At 40.9% G+C, this 22,434-nt stretch overlaps 1 protein-coding gene across 7 annotated transcripts; it reads right to left on the bottom strand.

The window, feature by feature from the left end:
- Positions 1-221: 221 nt before the first annotated feature.
- On the bottom strand, positions 222-17,989 carry LOC121923985 (zinc finger protein 436-like). Of its 7 annotated transcripts, none has more exons than XR_006102502.1 (4): positions 14,364-15,863; positions 12,270-12,328; positions 8,816-10,384; positions 222-800 (listed from the first exon to the last, which is right to left on the bottom strand). XR_006102502.1 is itself a non-coding variant. In XM_042454992.1 (4 exons), exon 4 carries the CDS (start codon positions 10,371-10,373, stop codon positions 8,919-8,921), a length of 1,455 nt encoding a protein of 484 aa, XP_042310926.1. In that variant the 5' UTR covers positions 10,374-10,384; positions 12,270-12,328; positions 14,364-14,474; positions 17,849-17,989; the 3' UTR covers positions 6,895-8,918. The 7 variants fall into 7 exon arrangements, 5 of the variants coding, with proteins under 5 accessions (XP_042310926.1, XP_042310927.1, XP_042310923.1 ...); XR_006102501.1 differs by lacking the exon at positions 222-800 and adding an exon at positions 3,424-4,031; XM_042454992.1 differs by lacking the exon at positions 222-800 and adding an exon at positions 17,849-17,989 and having other exon boundaries at positions 6,895-10,384; positions 14,364-14,474.
- Positions 17,990-22,434: the final 4,445 nt, after the last annotated feature.

Raw genomic sequence — 22,434 nt, 5'->3', positions numbered from 1 at the left:
CAGCAAGTCTGGGGGCCCAATTTCTGTTCCTGGATCCTACAGAGGCCACATAAACTAACACACATACACTCTCTATGGCCAGAGGACTACAGCCCTGTTTTAGTGCTACTCAGTGGTGATCCATTGGCTCTTGATCTACAGCATGTTTCCAGGACAGAAAGTGGGGGGGGGGGGGGGGTTTTTGCAGAGATAAAAGGCTGGTCCGTGGGGCGGGGGGGGGGGGGGACTGTCAGTCCACCACATCAAATACATTAAGAAGTGGTGTTGTACGTAAACCACTGACAGGGCAGAGTGAGACTAGGCATTTCAGACTCCACTCATGCAAATATTACCTACACAGAACTAAAGTAAAACAAATACCATACCGCCTGTGAATTGTTTTGTATCAGGTTGCTAATTACTGACAGCAAAACTAAACTCAACTAGTTTCTCTTTCTTTCCTTCATGTCTTAATCTTAGCCAATGGTCAACATTATAGCCTATTGCAGCTTTGCTGCATATTTATATACAACTGTGGAATGACTTTTGGTCAAAAACAATAAAATTTGAATTTGAAATTTCTATACAATTGCTTACCCTGAATTCTGTCCAACAAAGTGCTTCTGAGCATCTGCAGAGTGCATCTTTATCTCCAAGCAACAGCTGTAAACAACTGTGGTTTCCTTAGATGTTCAGATCCCAATCATTGCTTTAATGAATATTACTCTTGTGTTCTTCAAACCTTTGCCTCATTGGAGAAAATACCTTGGCGAAGGAGAGTTGATCCCTCTGGTTTAACTTTCTCAGGACATTGCGAAAAACTATAGCAGGAAAGAGAAAAAAGTAATGTAGCAGCTCCTTTAAGACTTTATTTTAACATGAGCTTTCATAGATATAAACCGATTTCTTCAGATGCAGTACAGAATGATAAAGCATATTTACACAGTTGTGGAAATGAAGTGGAATGGAATAGGACCCAGAATGGTGCAAATGATGACCTGCGCCTTACATTTCTGAAGGACTGCAGGAGGTGACACAGGTCTTTCAGAGCCAGTCAGTTAGTTTTATGTATGGAAGCAATAAAGTTGCTTACTAAAAATCAGTTTTGCTAGGTTCCAAACCTCTTCTTAGAAGATTCCTTTTGTTACATGTGCAGCAACAGGGACTCTGGTATTAATATATGCAGTGCACCAGGAGATATAAATAAATCAGTTCACTTGCTTCTCTTTCTGGTCTTCCTTTGTAATTTCCTTGTTCAGGTACTGCATCCTTTAAATCCTATCCTTTATGTCCAGGGAGGTCAAAATGTTTTGCAACAGGATTACACACACTCTCTCTCCTCTCTCTCCACCATTTCTAATGTCAGGTTTATCCTCTTGCAAAGAAAATATCCTATCTGTCCAATACAGGTTGGAGAGAGGCACTCATATATTGCCCTGTTGGCATAGGATGGCATATAGACATTAAACATTCTTTGCTTTGTTTTGTATAGTTTGTCACTGGGTTGCCTCCAGCACCTTTTTATTTTGTCCTGATTATATATTGCCGTTGATCATTAAGCATTCTTCCTATCAGTTTACATTTCCCTTTCATCTCTCAGATCTTGTGGAATAGGTTCCCTGTTCTTTGTTGTCTTCTCCTGTTTCTCTGCAATGTTATAATACTTGCCCTTACATTGCTGAACATCAGCATTTAGGATTGTAACTGTATTTCTGTCTCCTGTTTAATTTTTTGTTTCTCAAGTCTTTCACCATTAGAAGACTTACATCAGCCATTAGATAGGCTTTTAATTTTTTTCAGTACAGATGATGTCTTTTTGCATTTTACTCTAATAATGTCCCTGGTTTTGGTCCTGGGTTCTTCTGGCTCGTGGTCCGTTAGGCTTAGTAGTGCAAATGTGATCTTTAAAGTCTATAGGGATGCTCTTTCGATTGTATTGTGGCACTCGGGTTGATTTAGTGTACTACTTTAATTATCTTCTAATTTTTGATATTAGCAGCTCATGGACTGTGCCACAATCCACTCCTGGTCTTGTTTTTACAGAAACAATTGACCTCCTCCATCTTTTCCTTACAGTTATATAGTCTGTTTGATTTTTGTATTGACCACCTGGTAACATTCATATATACAGTCCTCTGTTCAGTTGCCTGAGGAAAATGTTTACAATGAAGAAAGTGTTGGCCTTGAAAGCATAAATTGATTTGCTTCATTTTTTTGATTCTAGGTCTAATTCTCCTACATTTGGTTCTGCTCTGTTTCCTACTTTTTCATTCCAGTCATCTGTGAGCTGTTTTGATGCATGATCAATTTATTCCTGGATGTCAGTATAGAATCTTTTTATTTCCTCCTGTTCTTCCTTTGCATAAATGTGGATTATGCATTAAGTTTTGCATGAACTCTTAGTGATTTTCTTCAATTGTATGCTAACACAATTAGATTACTGCATCCACTCTTTTTGCTAAATTCACTATTAATGTCAACCCATTTCTTTCTAGCTTGATGTTTCCTGAGCAAAACCCTGAGATTATCCAATTGCCCCATGCTTGTATGTTTATACAATTCTTGTTTTATAATGTTGAACTGCCCAATTCATGCTTCTCACATTCCACGTTATTGTCTCGTGCAGCTTCAGATTTGACTTTCACATCTGAGCATGTCACCAGTTAAATATAGTTACAGTTTGAGTCCAGTTGCTTCACTGGATACAGTACTACTTCTTTGTGTCCTCTGTTCTTTCCCAGTAGCTGGTTGGGTGTCTTCCAACCTGGAGGTTTCATCTTCGAATACTATCTCTTCCTTCACCTTGGACTATCTCATCTTAGGGCTTTCAACTCAGCCTGCAACCCTAGAAGTGTCAATGAACTCAGCAGGACTTACTTCTGAGCTGACATGAATACTCTAAATCCTATGTTGCATAGCATTGTCCAGCACCCCACCACCACTACAGTACAGTATGTGCTTTTAACATTATGGAAGAAATTGGGTCAAATGAGATCTCAATCAAAAGTATATACATTTGATCTACTGTATCAATTAGTCCTGCCTTCGGTGATATATGCACGCAGTTGGCCCTCTGAAATAACTTACATCAAAAAAATGCTAAGTGGTTTTTAACATACTTTCAAGATTTAGGCTGGAAAATACATATAACAATGTGCCTTGTATCATACAAGGCGATATCACTGTAAAAATGGTATCATCTGTGAATGCTTCCTAAACCAGTGGTTCTTAAACTGTGAGGAGGAACCACTGAAGGGGTGCAAGAGTTTCTCAAGGTGGGTGCCCTGATCCCTAAAGAGGGCACTTAGAGCCTCTACCTGAGGCAGGAGGAGGAGGAGGAGGAGGAGGCCATTTCCTTTTAATTGTTAAAATATTAATATATATGAATGCGTGAATGAAAATACACACACTAAACAAACAAAATATTTTTATTCATATACAGTATCAAGCTGGCTGGGTGGGTGTGAGGTCCGCATCTAGATGTAACGGGATCCCAAGGGTAAAAAGTTTGAGAACCAATGTCTTAAAAAACAAAACTGTCAACTGTCAAAGTTCATGGAGTCCAGTCTTTTTTCCTTTTAGGTTTGGACTGATGTCCACAGTTTATAGACATCAAAACCACATTTTAAACAAACTTTATTGACTATCATAAGAAACCAGGATACAGTAAATTCAAAATTGAAAAGTCCAACCTGACATAGATAAGAGTTTAAGAAATAATAGGAGTACAGGTAGAACAACAGACAAGAGATAAAACAAAACTGATCCATAGACAAATTAAAGAGATGGAAATTTTAATCTAATCCAGACAGAAGTTAAGCATTCCCCCCTTCCTCCAAAAAACCTACCTTCTTTCAATTCAGCTGGTCAAGCTGAAGAGAAAGTGCGATTGTGATCAAGTTAACACTCTTTGGATTCTTCTACACCAGAAGTTTGACTCATGCAGCTGGCCAAATGTTGTTGGACTACAACTCTGGGTGTCTTTTGCTAGCTAGGGCTGCTGAGGCTTGACGTCCAACAATATATGGAGGGTGGCATGTGTCCTTCCCCTTCTACAAACATGGAAAAGCCATACAGGTGGTGAAATTCACAGTTTGTTTCAGTCAGATGGCCTATCATTTCTCATAGCCAAATCAATAACAGAGTTTAGAAAAGTTACTTTTGGACTACAAGTCCCAAAATTGTGGGAATTGTAATGTGGTTCTGGGCGCTATAGTCAAAAGGCAAGAAATATTGTAATCTTGTGACAACAATGTGTAGCAGAAACAAGGGGAAATTACTTTTTAAAAAAAACTCCCAGAAACCTGCACCCAACTTGTCATTTTTTCCAAGGTCTGACTGAAAGAGAAAAGCAGCATTTGTGTGTGTGTAGAAGTGTATGCAGAGAGAAAAGACAATTTTCAGATGACCAAGGCTCAACTAATACGATTCCTCTATGTTGATTTATCCTTTCTTTAACTTGTGCACTTTGCATTCAGCACTAGCCAACAAGAGCTTAATTTTTGTTACCTTTAAAGAAAGACACAGGATTACACAGTGCAATAGCTGACTTACAATAAAGAAGACAGTTGGCTGCTGCCAACAATTCAATCTTTCATGGCAGCCTGGTATCATTCTTTTTTCCTTTTTTTAATGGCAGGAGATTACTTGCAAGGAGTTATAAAATACATTTTCAGATTCAGTTCCAGTTCAGATTCAGCTGTGACTGAAATTGTCCTGGCTGAGGCCAATGATTTGCTGTTTTGTACACTTGAACTACTTCAGTTTCAGTTCATGTGAGAAAATTTAAATATTCACGTTATAGATGCTGATTCATATATGCAATGGAGTGATTAATAACATCACTATAGCACGGAAACCTAGCCTTAATACTAGATGGTTAAGCATATATTCTATCGAGAAAAACTACAAGATCCACAGGCAATTGGAACATAACAGGCAGGAATACATAAAAACGAACTCACAGATATGCCAATGTTGCATTCTGACTTAAGAAATATTAACAACATGATAGGGAAATAGCAATTTTAAAAAATGCATCTGGTCTCTTGTGTGCTTTGTGCCAATCTTGGTGACACTACTTTCGGAACTTGAACAATGGTTGCCTTCTGCATTGTCTGAGCTCTTCTAGGGACAAAGAACTTTTGGCCATACAGATGTTTTGACCTCTGGCTCGCACCAGCATTACACAGATTGGTTTGTGGACATTATATCCAAAATATATATAGCCAAAGTTCCCCTCCTTCCTATCATAGGTCTTGTTACCACCAATGAAGCCTGTGAGAGAACTAAACTTCTATTAAACAATGTTGCCCATATTTTTAAGCACAGATAAGAAGTTTCAGTAATTGCTATTTAAACTTTTTAACAGCTACGGAGAATAACATCGAGTGGCACCCTGGGCTACAAAGAATATTCCCCTTTTTTGTTTGTTTCTATCTTGAGAAGAGATTGGCAACTGAAGTTCTTGCAGCCATCATGGCTGAGGTGGAGGAGATTCTGGGAGCAAGTTGAATAAAAAAGTTGAATATCCAAGTTCTGCCGTTTTGTTATGCTGTCACTGTATGCTTTTCAAGTTGTTTCTGACATAGGGCGACCCTATCATGGGGTTTTCTGAGGCTGAAAGTGTGTGACTTGCTCAAGATCACCCAGAGGGTTTCCATGGCTAAGCGGGGATTCGAACCCTGGTCTCCAGAGTCCCAACACTCAAACCACTATATCATGCTGGCTCCATTTTATTACAGTGCCCTTGAAATTCCTGTTACCATGCCTGAAAACATGGGTCCTTTTGCCCACTTGCCACTACCCAGCCTGGAAGGAAGGACTAGTACAGAAACCTGAACCAGTCATCCAGGACATAGCTTCATCAGTCTCCACACTCAGAATTTATTCTGATAAAATAAAGCACATCATTTTATTTAAACTGTCCTCTTCTAGTTTTGGCTCAAGGAGAGGTTTTTAAATTTCATTCCAAGATCAGTGGTGTTGGGGGAGATATGTGGTTTCTAGAACAATACCCTGGCCTATTTCTTTACACTACATTAGATACACCAGGATTCACAGTGTTATCTGAACCAGAAACTGCTACTTTAATGGCATGTGTGGTCCAGAATGAGACAGATACTTTTTCAAATAAACCTTTTCTGGCCCAAATACAAATGAGAATATTGTACCCATTGTACAGTACTCTTGGAAATCACTTTCATTAGGGTTTCAAGGTTGACGTACCTTAAATGATTTGCTACCAAGCTGACAGTAGGATGATAGTGACAGCATAAAGCTATCTTGCAGTGGTAACTGAGAATGTTTGGGATACACTTGTGCAGATCATAGCAAGACACTGAACTGGAAACCTATCAGATATAGTCACCAATGCAGCTAGTTTAGGACTAGTTGTGCTCAGATCATTTCAAAGTTTTAAGTATGTGTTTGACTATTTTGTCTTTCTCTCCTGTCCACTTTATGCTTGATTTGTAATGTAGGTTGAGTCATACTATGTGAAATGCTCGGGATCAGAAGTGATTTTGATTTTGGATTATTTTTTATTTTGGAATACTTGTATTTGCTTATACATACATAATGAGATACCTTGGAGATGGGACTCAGCTCTAAACACAAAATTCATTTATGTGTCATACACACCTTATACATATAGACATTAAGGTTTATACAATATTTTAAATAGTTTTGCGCATGAAACAAAGTTTTGGACATTGAACCATCAGAAAGCAAAGGTGTTGCTATCTCAGCCATCCATGAAAAATGTTTTGGTTTCTGGAATACAGTGGGCTCTTGGTATACACTGGGGTTTGGTTCCAGGACCCTCCATGGATACCAAAAGCTATGGATGCTCAAGTCTCATTAAATATATGGGAAAGGAAAATGGTATCCCTTATATAAAATGGGGAAAAATCAAGCTTTGCTTTTTGGAATTTATGTATTTTGGAATATTTTCAGTCTGTGAATGCTTGAATCCGTGGATATGGAGGGCCAACTGTATTTTGGTTTTTGGAATTCTTGATAAGGGAAACTCAACCTGTGATACTGTTATGTTACTAGCCTCTCTCTATCCTACCATTACTGGCCTGTACTGGAAACTGCTAGCTGCTCTATTTCCACCATCTTACATCCACCTTGTTCATTTCCTTATTGTCTATATCAACCAGGTGATGCTTAAATACAAGGCTGAAACAAATACACTGACTAAAAAGATGACGTCATATTCATTTTACTGGTAGTTACCAAACTGACTGTGCAAATCCTTCACTTTTACTCAGATAAAAGCCCCATCAAATTCAACGCGATTCCCTCCCAGATGCATGCATAGGATTGCAGTTCAAGTTGATTTAAGGTACTGGAAGCCCTTACACTCAAACCCTGGATTTAAGGTACTGGAACCGCCCCCCCCCCCCCAGGTGGAGTTGTTAGCAAACATTTAAGACATCAGGACAAGAAAAAAAGTTTATAACACCAATACAGATAAGCAAAGCAAAAGGGTTAGTGTGGAACTATTAAGGAACAGAGTATATGCTTTTACCATATCAGAACATATGTATTAAAATCTGTCATACTAGACTTTTTTTAAAAAAGCATTTGGGGCATTTGGATTAAAATCCCTTGGAAATTCTTGAAATAAAAAACAAATGGGCCTGATTCTTTCCTGCATAGGTGCAGAGAGAAATCTCTACATGGATTGTTTTTCTCCTCCTCTCCGGTACATGCATATGCACCAAGAGAACCGATGTACATATTGCACATTTGCAACCAGCCTTCCCTGTACTGGGAAGAAAAACTGTATTTGTGTTCCTTGAAAAAAGCAGAGGTAGAAAAAGCTATTCCTTGGACTACAACATCCAGAATCCAACAGCCACCAGGGTCAATTGTCATGCTGGATGGTGAATTCTGCCCCAAAATAAAAACCTTTCAAAACCGAGGTAGCAGGGGCAGGCTGGACAGGAGTGTGAAACAAACATTCTCTGTATGAGTCCAGCATGGTTCCTGCACACACCCCTACACTCACTCCAAGAAGAAATAAAAAGCATCTCTGTGCTGTCCTATAGGGATCTCTCTTTGGGTCAACCCTACAAGGAAGAAGTCTCTCTTATAAATTAAATTAAATATTATTTTTATTAATGACTTAAAGCTCTACACTATCCAACTGAAGTACTTTATTATACTGAAAACATGGGGGGCAGGGAGGATTTATCCACTTTCAGAATAAACTTTGCAGCCATGTATATACTGAACTATTTTCAGAGCCATGGCTTCCTCATAGGAATAGAAGAAAGCAGGAAGGCTTACTTTATATGGGAACACCAGGGGTTGGGTGAACAGGAGATGATACAAACTCAACATTGGGAAAGGTTCATTGCAGTAAGAAACTTTTGGGGTGGTCTCCCATTTTTTTTTCTTCTTGCTTCTTTAATCATTTCCAGGCAAACCATGTAGAGCAGTACTCTTTGTTTTGTATCATGTTTTTAATTTTTCTAAAATGGGTGTGACCAACCTCAACTCTAGTTTTGTATACTTCCTCACTGCCAAATAAATAAGCATTGTTTTTAAATTCTAGGAATTTTTAGTGAAAATTTCTCAAGACTCTCTGGCCTATATTTATCAAGGATTCCACTGGGGTAAGCAAAACCAAAGTGAACAGCTTTAAAAATGGCTTTTAATGAAGATGTGTTTGGTAGTAACTATGCCATGGTGCGAGACATGATTTACTGTAGTTCCTTGTGCCAATGCACACATCCTCTGAGGTTCACAATGAGAAAGACAGCTCAGAGACTCCAAAGTTTTGTAAATACAAGGCTTACTTCAATCTTCCCTTTAAACTTACCCAAGTGAAAAGGGATGGAAGGAGGAATTCATGATACTGTTCCATACTCCAAGTCAGTGTTTTGTATCCCACTGTTGTCTCACTGCTCACACAATAGCAGGAATCAAGAAAGACACTCTACCTTTATCTCACCCATGTGGGTTGCTTGAGAAGCATTGCTGAGGACAAACTGACTCGAATTTGCAAGTCCAGTCAGAGCAGCAGGGTCACCGCTTTGCTTAAGGGATTGAGCTACTTTCTCCTCTTGACTCCAGGGACGTTCAGACGCCGGGGACCAGGTAGTGGCACCAGGGGATGTGTCAGTTTCAGAAAGGGCTGTTCCAAGACTTCCATCCTTCACATGGACTCTCTGGTGGGATACAAGGCGTGAGCTCCGAGCAAAACATTTCCCACAATCGGCGCAGGTATAGGGTTTCTCTCCTGTGTGGATTCGCTGATGAGTGACGAGGTCGGCGTTGATTCGGAAGCTCTTCCCACAGATATGACATTCGTAAGGTTTCTCACCTGTGTGGATTCTCTGGTGTTTAATCAGGTCTGAGCTGTAACTGAAACTTTTCCCACAGATGCCACAGGGGTAGGGCCTTTCCCCTGTGTGAACCCGCTGGTGGCAGATGAGATGGGAACTCCGCTTAAAGCCCTTCCCACAGTCGGGGCATTCATACGGCTTTTCTCCAGTGTGGTTTCTCTGATGGGTCACTAAGTCGTAGTTGACCCGAAAGCTCTTCCCACATATGGAACACTCGTAAGGTTTCTCACCAGTATGGACTCTCTGATGCCTAATCAAATGGGAGCAGTCTCGGAACCGCTTCCCACAAATCCCACAGGGATAGGGCCTCTCCCCGGTGTGTACTCTCTGATGGGAGATTAGGTGCGAACTCCGGGTAAAGCTTTTCCCACAGTCAGAACATATGTAAGGTTTCTCTCCCGTGTGACTTCTCTGGTGGTTGACCAGGTCATAGTTGGACCGAAAGCTCTTCTCACAGATGATGCATTCATAGGGCTTTTCTCCCGTGTGGACTCTCCGGTGAGACATCAGCTGGGAACTCTGGGAGAAGCCCTTCCCACACTCCAGACAGATGTAGGGTTTCTCTCCTGTGTGGACTTTCTGATGAGAAACCAGGTCAGAGCTGAAGAGGAAGGTTCTCCCACATTCCAGGCAAGAAAATGGTTTCTCATCTGTGTGGCTCTGCATGTGCTCAGCCAAGTCAGCCTGCTGGCTGAAGCCCTTTCCACAGACAGGGCATGTGTGTGGCTTCTCTTCTTTGTGGACTTTTTGATGCTCGACGAGGCAGGAACTCCCATTAAAGCATTCTCCACAAACAGGGCAGATGTACTGTGTCTGCGATTGACAAGCACCTCCGTTGATGGGAAGAGATTCATTCTCCAGTTCTGGGGCTGAGCTTCTCCCCTCAATCTCTGAACTGGTCTCACTGATTTCATCTCCTTCCAATTCATGGTCTGGGGAAGCATTCCTTGGGCAACTTTCTGAAGGCGTTCCATGCAATGTTGGTTTGGGATCTCTTTGCTGAGAAGTACCCTCTTCTTCTTCATTCACCATCTTTTCACTTACTGCTCAGAAAAAATTAAAAAATGCACAAAGTAATTAGTATTAAATATAAATATTTGTATCATGTTTTTAAAAACTCACTTCACCTATATTACCTATAGCTGGGCAATGCAGTTATTAGAATAAACAGAAATACCACTAAAGTATGCAAGCTTTTGAGCTCTGCAGAACTCATCATCCAACTAGATGGTTAAAAAAAGGTAAGGGAAAGAAAATAGAGAAGTACGAAGATTAGGGTAGATGAGGCAGTCATGACCCATCTGCAGTTCAACTCATTCCCAAGATGGAAATAACATATAGCGGGCTTACATGGCTCACCATACCCCATATTATTCAAAGGTGGTGTGTGCACGTGGACTTAGAATCATAGAAGCATAGAGCTGGAAGAGACCACAAGGGCCAACCACTCCAATCCCATTCTGTCATGCAGGAAATCCAAATCAAAGCATCCCCGACAGATGGCCATCCAGCCGCTGCTTAAAGACCTCCAAAGAAGGAGACTCCACTACATTCCAAGGGAGTTTGTTCCATTGTCGAACAGCCCTTACTGTCAGGAAGTTCTTCCTAATGTTGAGGTGGAATCTCTTTTCCTGTAGCTTGCATCCATTGTTCCGGGTCCTGTTCTCTGGAGCAGCAGAAAACAAGCTTGCTCCCTCCTCAATATGACATCCTTTCAAATATTTAAACAGGGCTATCATATCACCTCTTAACCTTCTTTTCTCCAGGCTAAACATCACCAGCTCCCAAAGTCGTTCCTCATAGGGCATGGTTTCCAGACCCTTCACCATTTTAGTCGCCCTCCTTTGGACACGCTCCAGTTTCTCAATGTCCTTTCTGAATTGTGGTGCCCAGAACTGGACACAATATTCCAGGTGGGGACTGACCAAAGCAGAATACAGTGGCACTATAACTTCTCTTGATCTAGACACTATACTTTTATTGATGCAGCCTAAATTTGCATTGGCCTTTTTAGCTGCTGCATCGCACTGTTCACTCATGTTCAACTTTTGGTCTACCTGGACTCCAAGATCCCTTTCACATGTAGTCTCATTCAGCCAGGTGTCCCGCATGCTATATCTGTGCATTTTATTTTTATGCCCTAAATGCAGTACCTTACATTTCTCTGTGTTGAATTTCATTTTGTTAGCTTTGGCCCAGCTTTCTAATCTATTACGGTCACTGTGAATTTTGATCCTGTCCTCTGGAGTATTGGTTATTCCTCCTAATTTGGTGTCATCTGAAAATTTGATAAGTATGCTCCCAATTCTGTCATCCAGGTCATTGATAAAGATGTTGAATAACATTGGCCCCAGGACAGAGCCCTGTGGGACCCCACTGGTCACTTCTCTCCAGGATGAAAACGTGCCATTGTTGAGCACCCTTTGGGTTCAGCCGGTCAACCAGTTACAAACCAGTACTGTAACCCACTGACTGATATGGGGCATGACTGTCTGCATTCTCCCCATCCATGGGAGGGGACAGAACCAAGTCCCAGTGGATAGGAAGGTTGCACTGTACTGAATCAATGACTGCTGATTGTTATCTTATGCTTAGCAATACTTATCGTGATAAAGAATCAATGACCAGCTTCGGTTCACATAAATGTTTAATATACATTATCGGTTTCAGTAAACTTTACTACAGTCTTATAAGGTAGATAAGTACTATTGTCACCACACTGAAGAATGGAAGGGGCACTAAAGCTGAAAGAATATAGGCCACATCTGAAAGCCACTTAGATTAAATTGAAATGAAACTTCCTAATTTTTTGCTTGGCCCCTAGACTGCTATGTCATGATTGCAGATCCTAGTTACATTCTTCACCAGCTTTCAAAGTATAGCCTTATTCATCTGTTGCAGAGAAAATAATGGAAAATCTTGTGATACCTTTAAAATGAGCAGATTTTGTTTTCCTTTATTGGACTGGATACATTCACACAGGGGTACTGGGAGAGAGGGGAGAGCAAATGTCAATGAAAAGCAAAAAGTGCAGTCTGCAACATTTCTATGCAAAGCTTAAGATAAGCACAGTAACCTTAAGATAAGCAAAGGGACAACAACAGGAACTAGCAGCAGCACAGATTGTCCCAGTTTCACAATGTTAATTAGTAGCTGCAATAGAACTGAAAACAGTTGTTTTTATTCAAACCTAAAAGGATGAGAATCCAACTCTGTGGTTTTAACTTAGCAGTTCTCCCTTTGGAATTTTCTTGCTGGAGAAGGGCAACAAAGTTTGGTTCCTCAATGGAGATAATGATTTTTGGACTTATAGCTTATGTTAACTAACACAGCAAAAAGGGGATGAAAGATTATCACCAGTTACTGCGTTGCCAAATTATCTGGCCCAATGTTTTTCATAATGAGGTAAATCCTAAACACTGGATTAATCTTGGAGTAGGTGGAGACAGTCATTTTTGGTCCAAAACACACTGGAGAAATAATCCAGTTTGAGATTGCTTTAACTGCCCTGGCTCAGTGCTAAGGTATTCTGGGAATTGTAGTTTATAGTGGCACAGAGCTTTCTGAGAGAGAAGGCTAAATGTCTCCCAAAACTATAGTTCCCAGAATTTCCTAGCACTGAGTCAGGGCAGTTAAAGCAGTCTCAAACTGGATTATTTTGGCAGTATGTTTTGAACCTTTATTACAGGGGGGAAAGGATCCTGAGAATTTCTTTTGTCTTCAAAAGTTAAAACTATACCTACTTCTGTAAGATGTGCATATATTAAGTACATCATGAACTAGTGTGAAGTCATTTGATTATTGTCAGCTTTATATAGAATTGTATCAGACCACACATTTTGCATTTCATCCCACCCTCCATATACCTGTAAGTATATGTATGCCATTTGTATATTACTTGCCTGGGAGTAAGCCTCACCAAACACAAATGACATTAACTTTTGAGTAAGATTAAACAGTTAGTCTCAATGTTCCCTACAAGACTTTTGATTGCTTATTCTTCATTGAGTTATAATTCCAATTTGTCTACCACAAGGAATCAAAATGGAAGAAGAATGGACAAATTATGCTCCCGTATTAGCTGTCACTTGTTTAATGACTAACACATTTGATATCATTGTTATGTATGTATTTATGTATGATTTTATTGTTATAATTTTGTATTTTAGGGAGGGAGGGAGGGAGGGTTAGGGGGTGGGGGAATTCTGTTGTTTTATCATTTCTGTATTCCATAAACTCTGCTTTACCTGCCTCAATCCCCAAAACGGAAGAGGCGAGATATAAATAAATAGTTTATTATTATTATTATTATTATTATTATTATTATTATTATTACCACACTATATCACAAATCCACTGATTGCTACACATACATCCCTCCAGTTTCTACCCTGAAGACACTATAAGGTGCATAGTTTACAGCCAAGACCTTTGATACAGTTGCATCTACTCAGACCCACAAGACAGGGATGCTAAACTCATGGAATTACAACAAGTCCTGTGGTCCCTCCACATTCAATGGGTTGAGGGATGAAGGACCCCTGTGAATGTGGAAAAACCACAAATAAAAATGCCACTATTATATTTACCTGAGAGAACACCTCTCTAGGAATCTCCAGGTCCTCCAGTGCAACTTTATGGTCAACATTTGCCAGAAGCTGATCACAGAATCATGCTGGAGGACCTACAAATGCCTACAGAAGTGTTTTCTCTAGGAACATCTAGGTCCTCCAGTGCAACTCTATGGTCAACTTCTAGCAGAGTTGCGCTGGAGGACCTAGGGATTCCTAGAGAGATTAATTGAAACTACAAATAATCAAATCTGCAAAAGTCTAAACTGCAAATGTGGAGGGCCGACTGTATTCCTCAAGCTACAATATCCACCATATGAAGTTAAAACACACACACACACATTAATAAATAAGGCATGACTAATGTATTACAGAACAGACTGGAAACAGAAAATGACAGAAGCCCGCCAGTAGTGATCTACAGCTCCCAACTGAGACCACTCAGACATACCATCAGTGAAGTATAACCCATTCTGGACAGTAATGTTTCCCTCTCAAGGGCTCTTGGTGGCAGGCCTTTACTTGCCTATGGACAGCCTCCAAACCCCAAACAGTCACTTACCTACAAGAGGACACACAACACAAATGGTGAGACAGGTAAAAGACCTTGCCACAAACCCAGAGGCTAGATGACAACTCTGCCCAGACATCTACTCAGGAAATGTCATCACAGGACCTAATCACATCACCCACAATCCTGGTGGTACTATGCTACAACTTTCTTTCCCTAAATTACGTAAGTCTCATAGGTGGTACAAGATCCCGCTGCATAAGAATAAACTCCGTAAACCTCTGACACAATTGTTCTATCTGTAATGTTTGAGACATTGAATTTTGAAATTTTACATATAATATCACCAATAATCTTGCTCCAAAACATATGTGTTTTCTTGTATTGAAATATTGGGTTGATACTGTTATGTGTGTGTGTTTAGAGAATTTAAAATATTTACACAATAAACAGAGCAGACTGCAAGAATATGCTGGAAATAGGGAAAACTGTGGGAAAACAGTGAGGAAGAAGCAACAGGACTTTTTAAAAGGTGGTTAAGATGAACAGAAGCTGGTCACAAGATCATACACTCCCCTTTCTTTCTGGAGAAAATCTCCTCTGCCATTCCATGCACATCTTCGATGTAGTGATAGATTGCACCAACAGTGACTTTAACTATGGTGAAAACTGTATGTGGAGAGATCTTGTAGCACCTTTGAGATTACCTAAAAGAAAGGAGTTGGTAGCATGAGCTTTCATAGACTAAAGTATACTTCCTCAGATGCATATCACAAGGGATGCCACCTAACAAGGACTGCAAATAACCCGTTAGGCTTAGTTTCAGGACCAAAATCCATGGATGCTCAAATCCCATTAAATACAAGCATCATTGTATTGAATGGCAGAGTAAAATGGTGTCTCTTATTAAAATGGCACAAAATCAAGGTTTGCATTTTGGAATTTATACTCTTTTAGAAAATTTTCAAGCTATGGATGACTGAATTCATGGACAAAGAATCCATGAATATGGGGGCCGGCTGCATGACTCTTCTGCAACCCTTTCTCTGTCTCTTAACTAATGGTTAAGAGGATCTTTCGGTTACATGTGTTCTGGCCCAAAGTCAAGGCAGGCTAGACTAAAGCCAAGACACATGCTTTTTGGGTACCAATGGGTACCAATGTGGGTACCACCAAATTTTCCCCATGCTTTCCTTACACACTTCTCTGTAGGTGCTACTTGCTTGCCTCTGCACATTGAGCTGTTTTCTTTCAAGATGCATAACCTCTATGTTCTACGATTCCTGTCTCAAGCCATGAGGATTAGGAACTTGCTTTTCAAAACAATATAACCCTGAACAAAAGGGTTGTGTAATAACACAGAAGCGGAAGAGTAGGGAAAATCTTAAGTTATTTTTATTATTTATTCAGTTAAGTAAACTTAACTATTTACATATTTACTTAAGTAAAAAAAGTATTTATTTAGCTACTTAAGAATTTTTTAAAAATATACCTTTTTAATGAGTAGTGTCAAGATTTGCATCCTTCCTTTCTCCATTAAGCTCAAGGCAGCATAGGTGGTTTTTCTGCTCTGCATTTTTACTCCACAACAACCCTGCAAAGTGACTGGTCTAAGGACACTGGCATTAGTCTGTGACTAAGGCCAGCATGGAGTGGTGGCCTGAGTGTTGGACTGTGATGACTCTGGAGACTAGGTTTTGAATCCCCGCTTGGGCATAAAAACCCACTGAATGACCCTGGGCAAGGCACACACTCTTGAGCCTCAGAGGATATCAATGGCAAGTCTCTTCTGAAGAAACTCACCAAGAAAACCCCATGATAGGTTCACCTTAGGGTCACCATAAATAGGAATGACTTGAGGGACACAATAACAACAACAACAAAGATTTTTAACACCTTAGCATGGCATAGTGGTTTCAGCATTGGACTACAACTCTGTAGACCAGAGTCCAAATGCATCTGAGGAAGTAAACTTAAGTCTACAAAAGCTCATGTTAGTCTCAAAGGGGCTACAAGATCTCTCTACAGTCTGTAGACTAGGGTTCGATTCCCACTTGGCCATGAAACCCACTGGGTGACCTTGGGCAAGTCACATACTCTCAGCCTCAGGGAACGGCCATGGCAAACCTCCTCTGAAGAAACCTTGCCAGGAAAATCCCATTATAACCTTAGGGTTGCCTTAGGGTCTCCGTAAGAGAAATGAAGGCACACAACAACAACAACAACAACAACAACAAAAGCAGCAGCTGATGAAGAGGCCAGTGATGCTTCGAAACCTTGCAGCATGTACGTTGTGCATTTTGGTTGGCCCCATAAACAGGGTGCCCAGAGGCCCTCAACACAAAGGAGGGCAATGTAGGGCACTGTAAAAATGTAGGACAATGAAGCAAAAATGTAGGGTGTGACCAAATAAAAGCCAAAAACACTCATCTAAAGATGAATCCATGATTTTCAGTCATGCTCAAAATAGGGGACATTATCAAATTTCTCCAGGACAGAAGGCTAAAATGGAGGACATGACTTGGGGGAAAGGAGGACCTGTCCTAACCGCAAAGGAGGAGAAGGCACCACAAAATGTAGGTCATGCAAGGAAAATGTAGGACATTCCCAAGCAAAAGCCCAAAACACTCATCTAAAGATAAATCCATGCTTCTTAAAGTCATGACCTCAAAACGGAGGACGTTATGGAACTCCTCCTGGACAGAAGGCTGAAATGTAGGACGTGGTCTGGAGGAAAGGAGGACCTTTGGTCACCCTGTCCTAACAGCAAAGGAGGGCAAGTCACTGCAAAATGTAGGACATTCCCAAACAAAAGCCCCAAACACTCATCTCAAGAGACAAACCCATGCCTCCTAAAGTCATGCTCAAAATGGAGGACATGACCTGGGAAAAGGAGGACTTCGGCTGCTTGTGGCAACAGCAAAGGAGGACAATTCGCCACAAAACGTAGCGGCAATGAAAGGAAAATGTAGGACGTTCATCTCAAGACTCAGGCTTCCTAAAGGAGGGCAAGGCACCACAAAATGTAGGGCATTCCGAAACAAAAGCCCCAAACACTCATCTCAAGAGACAAACCCATGCTTCCTAAAGGCATGACCTCAAAATGGAGGACGTTGTGGAATTCCTTCCTGGACAGACCTGAGCCAGAAGGAAAGCTAAAAAAGCTCATAGGAAAAAATCCTGGGAGGCCTCTGGGGCCACCTGCCCAGAAAGCTGCCCCTGGGTTTGGTGGATTCTGGGTGCTGCTGTCCTCCCTCCCTCCCAACCCTGGAGGAAGAGGGAAAGGGAGGGCTCCCTCTCCAGAGGCTTCAGGCCCCAGGGAAGGGGCCCAACCTGGTCAACGAAGCCCCAGATCCCGGGCCCCAAGGCACCCCCACCCAGCCAGGCGCCATGGAGGAGCAGGAGGGGGCTGGGAAGGGCCAGACCTGAGCCAGAGAACGATCAGCTCCTTCGGAGTCTCCAGACCAGGCCTCCTCCTCCTCCTCCTCCTCCTCCTCGGTTCAGAGTAGGAAGCTTCCCCGCCTCCTGAAAGGCTCCTCGGAGCCAAGCAAGGCCTGGAAGAGGAGGAGGAGGAGGAGGACTAGTCCAGAGACCTCTGGCGGCCCTCAGAAGCCAAGCAGCCTCCATGCCCGCCTCCTAGCACTCGGGGAATGATGGGGGCTCCTAGGCCGCAGCCTCCACAGCCTCAGGTCTAGCCTTAGCTCTTCTGGCTTGGGCCTATTGCTAGCCATTCCCCAACCCTTCTCCATGGGGACCTTAGTGGTTCTTCTTCCTCCAACTCATTTGGGACTTATGGTCTCAAAGGGTGCTCAACAGTGGCTCCTTTTCATCCTGGAGAGAAGTGACCAGTGGGGTCCCACAGGGATCTGTCCTGGGCCCAGTGCTATTCAACATCTTTATCAATGACTTGGATGAAAGAATTGGGAGCATACTTATCAAATTTGCAGATGACACCAAATTAGGAGAAGTAGCTAATACCCCAGAGGACAGGATCAAAATTCAAGATAACCTTCATAGATTAGAAAGCTGGTCCAAAGCTAAGAATTTGAATTTCAACATGGAGAAATGTAAGGTACTGCACTTAGGCAGAAAAATGAAATGCACAGAAATACGATGGAGGACACCTGGCTTAACAAGACTACATGTGAAAGGGATCTAGAAAATATATATAGCCAAAGTTCCCCTCCTTCCCGATCATAGGTCTTGTTAATCCAACAATGAAGGCTGTGAGAGAACTAACTTCTATTAAACAATGTTGCCCATTATTTTTAAACACAGATAAGAAGTTTCAGTAATTGCTATTTAAACTTTTTAACGCTACGGAGAATAACATCGAGTGGCACGCTGGGCTACAAAGAATATTCCCCTTTTTGTTGTTTCTATCTTGAGTAAGAGATTGGCAACTGAAGTTCTTGCAGCCATCATGGCTGAGGTGGAGGGGAGATTCTGGAGCAAGTTGAATAAAAAAGTTGAATACCAAGTTCTGCCGTTTTTGTTATTGCTGTCACTTGTATGCTTCAAGTTGTTTTCTGACATAGGCGCCCTATATGGGGTTTTCTGAGGCTGAAAGTGTGTGACTTGCTCAAGATCCACCAGAGGGTTTCCAGGCTAAGCAGGGATTCGAACCTATCTCCAGATATCCCAACACTCAAACCACTATAACATGCTGGCTCATTTTTATTACAGTGCCCTTGAAATTTCCTGTTACCATGCGAAAAACATGGGTCCTTTTGCCCACTTGCCACTACCCAGCCGGAAGGAAGGACATACAGAAACCTGAACCAGTCATCCAGGACAGAGCTTCATTCATCTCCACACTCAGAATTTATCTGATAAAATAAAGCACATCATTTTATTAAACTGTCCCTTCTAGTTTTGGCACAAGGAGAGGTTTTTAAATTTCATTCCAAGATCAGTGGTGTTGGGGGAATAGTGGTTTCTTAGAACATAACCCGGCCTATTTCTTACACTACAGTAGATACAACACAGGATTCACATGTTATCTGAACCAGAACTGCTACTTTAATGGCATGTTGTTGTCCAGAAAGACAGATACTTTTTTCAAATAAACCTTCTGGCCCAAATAAAATGAGAAATTGTACCCATTGTACAGTACTGTGAAATCACTTTCATTAGGGTTTCAAGGTTGACGACCTTAATGATTTGCTACAAGCTGACAGTAGGATGATAGTGACAGCATAAAGCTATCTGCAGTGGTAACTGAGAATGTTTGGGATACACTGTGCAGATCATTAGCAAGACACTGAACTGGAAACCTATCAGATATATCACCCAATGCAGCTAGTTTAGGACGATTTGTGCTCAGATCATTTCAAAGTTTAAGTATGTTTGACTATTTGTCTCCTCTCCTGTTCCACTATGCTTGATGTAATGTAGTTGGATCATACTATGTGAAATACTTCGGATCAGAAGTGATTTTGATTTGGATTATTTTTATTTTGGAATACTGTATTTGCTTATACATACATAATGAGATACCGGAGATGGACTCAGCTCTAAACACAAAACATATGTTCATACCACCTTATTACATATGACATAAGTTTTATACAATATTTTAATAGTTTTGCGCATGAAACAAAGTTTTGGACATTGAAACCATCAGAAAGCAAAGGTGTTGTTCTATCATCTCAGCCATCCATGAAAAAATGTTTTGGTTTCTGGAATACAGTGGCTCTTGTAACACTGGGGTTTGGTTCCAGGACCCCCATGGATAACAAAAGCTATGGATGCTCAAGTCTCATAAATAGAGGAAAGGAAAATGGATCCCTTATATAAAATGGGGAAAAATCAAGCTTTGCTTTTGGAATTATGTATTTTGGAATATTCAGTCTGTGAATCTGAATCCGTGGATTGAGAGGGCCAACTGTATTTGGTTTTTTGAATTCTTGATAAGGGAAACACAACCTGATACTGTTATGTTACTAGCCTCTCTTATCCTACCATTTACTGTCCTAGGATGAAATGCTAGCTGCTCTATTTCCACCACTACATCCACCTTGTTCATTTCCTATTCTATCAACCAGTGATGCTTAAATACAAGGCTGAAACAAATACACTGACATAAAAAGATGACGTCATATTCATTTTACTGGTAGTTACCAAACTGACTGTGCAAATCCTTCACTTTTACTCAGATAAAACCCCATTAAATTCAAACGCGATTCCTCCCAGATGTCAATGCATAGGATTTGCAGTTCAAGTTGATTTAAGGTACTGGAAGCCCTTACACTCAAACCTGGATTTAAGGTACTGGAAACGCCGCCCCCCCCCCCCAGCAGTGGAGTTTGTAGCAAACATTTTTAAGACATCAGGAACAAGAAAAAAAAGTTTATAACACCAATACAGATAAGCAAAGCAAAAGGGTAGTGTGGAACTATTAAGGAACGAGTAAATATGCTTTTACCATATCAGAACATATGTATTAAAATTGTCATACTAGACTTTTTTTAAAAAAGCATTTGGGGCATTTGGATTAAAATCCTTGGAAATTCTTGAAATAAAAAACAAATGGCCTGATTCTTTCTTGCATAGGTGCAGAGGAAATCTTACATGGACGTTTTCTCCTCCTCTATGGTACATGCATATGCCACCAAGAGAACCGATGTACATATTGCACATTTGCAACCAGCCTTCCCTGTACTGGGAAGAAAAACTGTATTGTGTTTCCTTGAAAAAAGCAGAGTAGAAAAGCTATTCCTTGGACTACACATCCAGAATCCAACAGCCACAGGTCAATGTCATGCTGATGGTGAATTCTGCCCCAAAATAAAAACCTTTCAAAACCGAGGTAGCAGGGTGCAGGCGTGGAACAGAGTGTGAAACAAACATTCTCTGTATAGCCAGCATGGTTCCTGCACACAAACCCCTACATCACTCCAAGAAGAAATAAAAAGCATCTCTGTGCTTCCTATAGGATCTCTCTTTGGGTCAACCCTACAAGGAAGAAGTCTCTTATAAATTAAATTAAATATTATTTTATTATGACTTAAAGCTCTACAACTATCCAACGGAATACTTTAATTAACTGAAAACATGGGGGGCAGGAGGATTTATCCACTTTCAAAAACTTTGCACCATGTATATACTGAACTATTTTTCAGAGCCATGGCTTCCTCATAGGAATAGAAGAAAGCAGAAGCTACTTTAATGGAAACACCAGAGGTTGGTGAACAGGAGATGATACAAACTCAACATTGGGAAAGTTCATTGCAGTAGAAACTTGGGTGGGTTCCCATTTTTTTTTCTCTTGCTTCTTTTAATCATTTCCAGCAAACCAGTAGAGCAGTACTCTTTTTTGTTTGTATCATGTTTTTATTTTTTTCTAAATGGTGTGTACCAACCTCAACCTAGTTTGTATACTTCCTCACGCCAAATAAAAAGCATTGTTTTTAAATTCTAGGAATTTTTAGTGAAAATTTCTCAAGACTCTCTGCCCTATATTTCAAGGATTCCATGGGGTAAGCAAAACCAAAGTGAACAGCTTTAAAATGGCTTTTAATGAAGATGTGTTTTGGTAGTAAACTATGCCATGGTGCGAGACAATGTTAGTTCCTTGTGCCAATGCACACTCCTCTGAGGTTCACAATGAGAAAGACAGTCAAGACTGCCAAAGTTTTGTAAATACAAGCTTACTTCAATTTCCCTTTAAATAAACTTACCCAAGTGAAAGGGATGGAAGAGGATTCATGATACTGTTCCATACTCCAAGCAGTGTTTTGTATCCACTTTGTCTCACTGCTCACACAATACAGGAACAAGAAAAGACACTCTACCTTTATCTCACCAGTGGGTTGGCTTGAGAAGCATTGCTGAGGAAAACTGACTCGAATTTTTGCAAGTCCAGTCAGAGCAGCAGGGTCACCGCTTGCTTTAAAGGGATTGAGCTACTTTCTCCCTTGACTCCAGGGACGTTCAGACCGGGGACCAGGTAGTGGCACAAAGGGGATGTGTCAGTTTCAGAAAGGCTGTTCCAAGACTTCCATCCTTC

Source organism: Sceloporus undulatus, chromosome 2 (genome assembly GCF_019175285.1).
Source record: "Sceloporus undulatus isolate JIND9_A2432 ecotype Alabama chromosome 2, SceUnd_v1.1, whole genome shotgun sequence".
Classification (NCBI taxonomy): Eukaryota; Metazoa; Chordata; class Lepidosauria; order Squamata; family Phrynosomatidae; genus Sceloporus; species Sceloporus undulatus.
The sequence above is the reverse complement of the archived record's forward strand: the minus strand, read 5'-3'. Positions and strand labels throughout refer to the sequence as shown.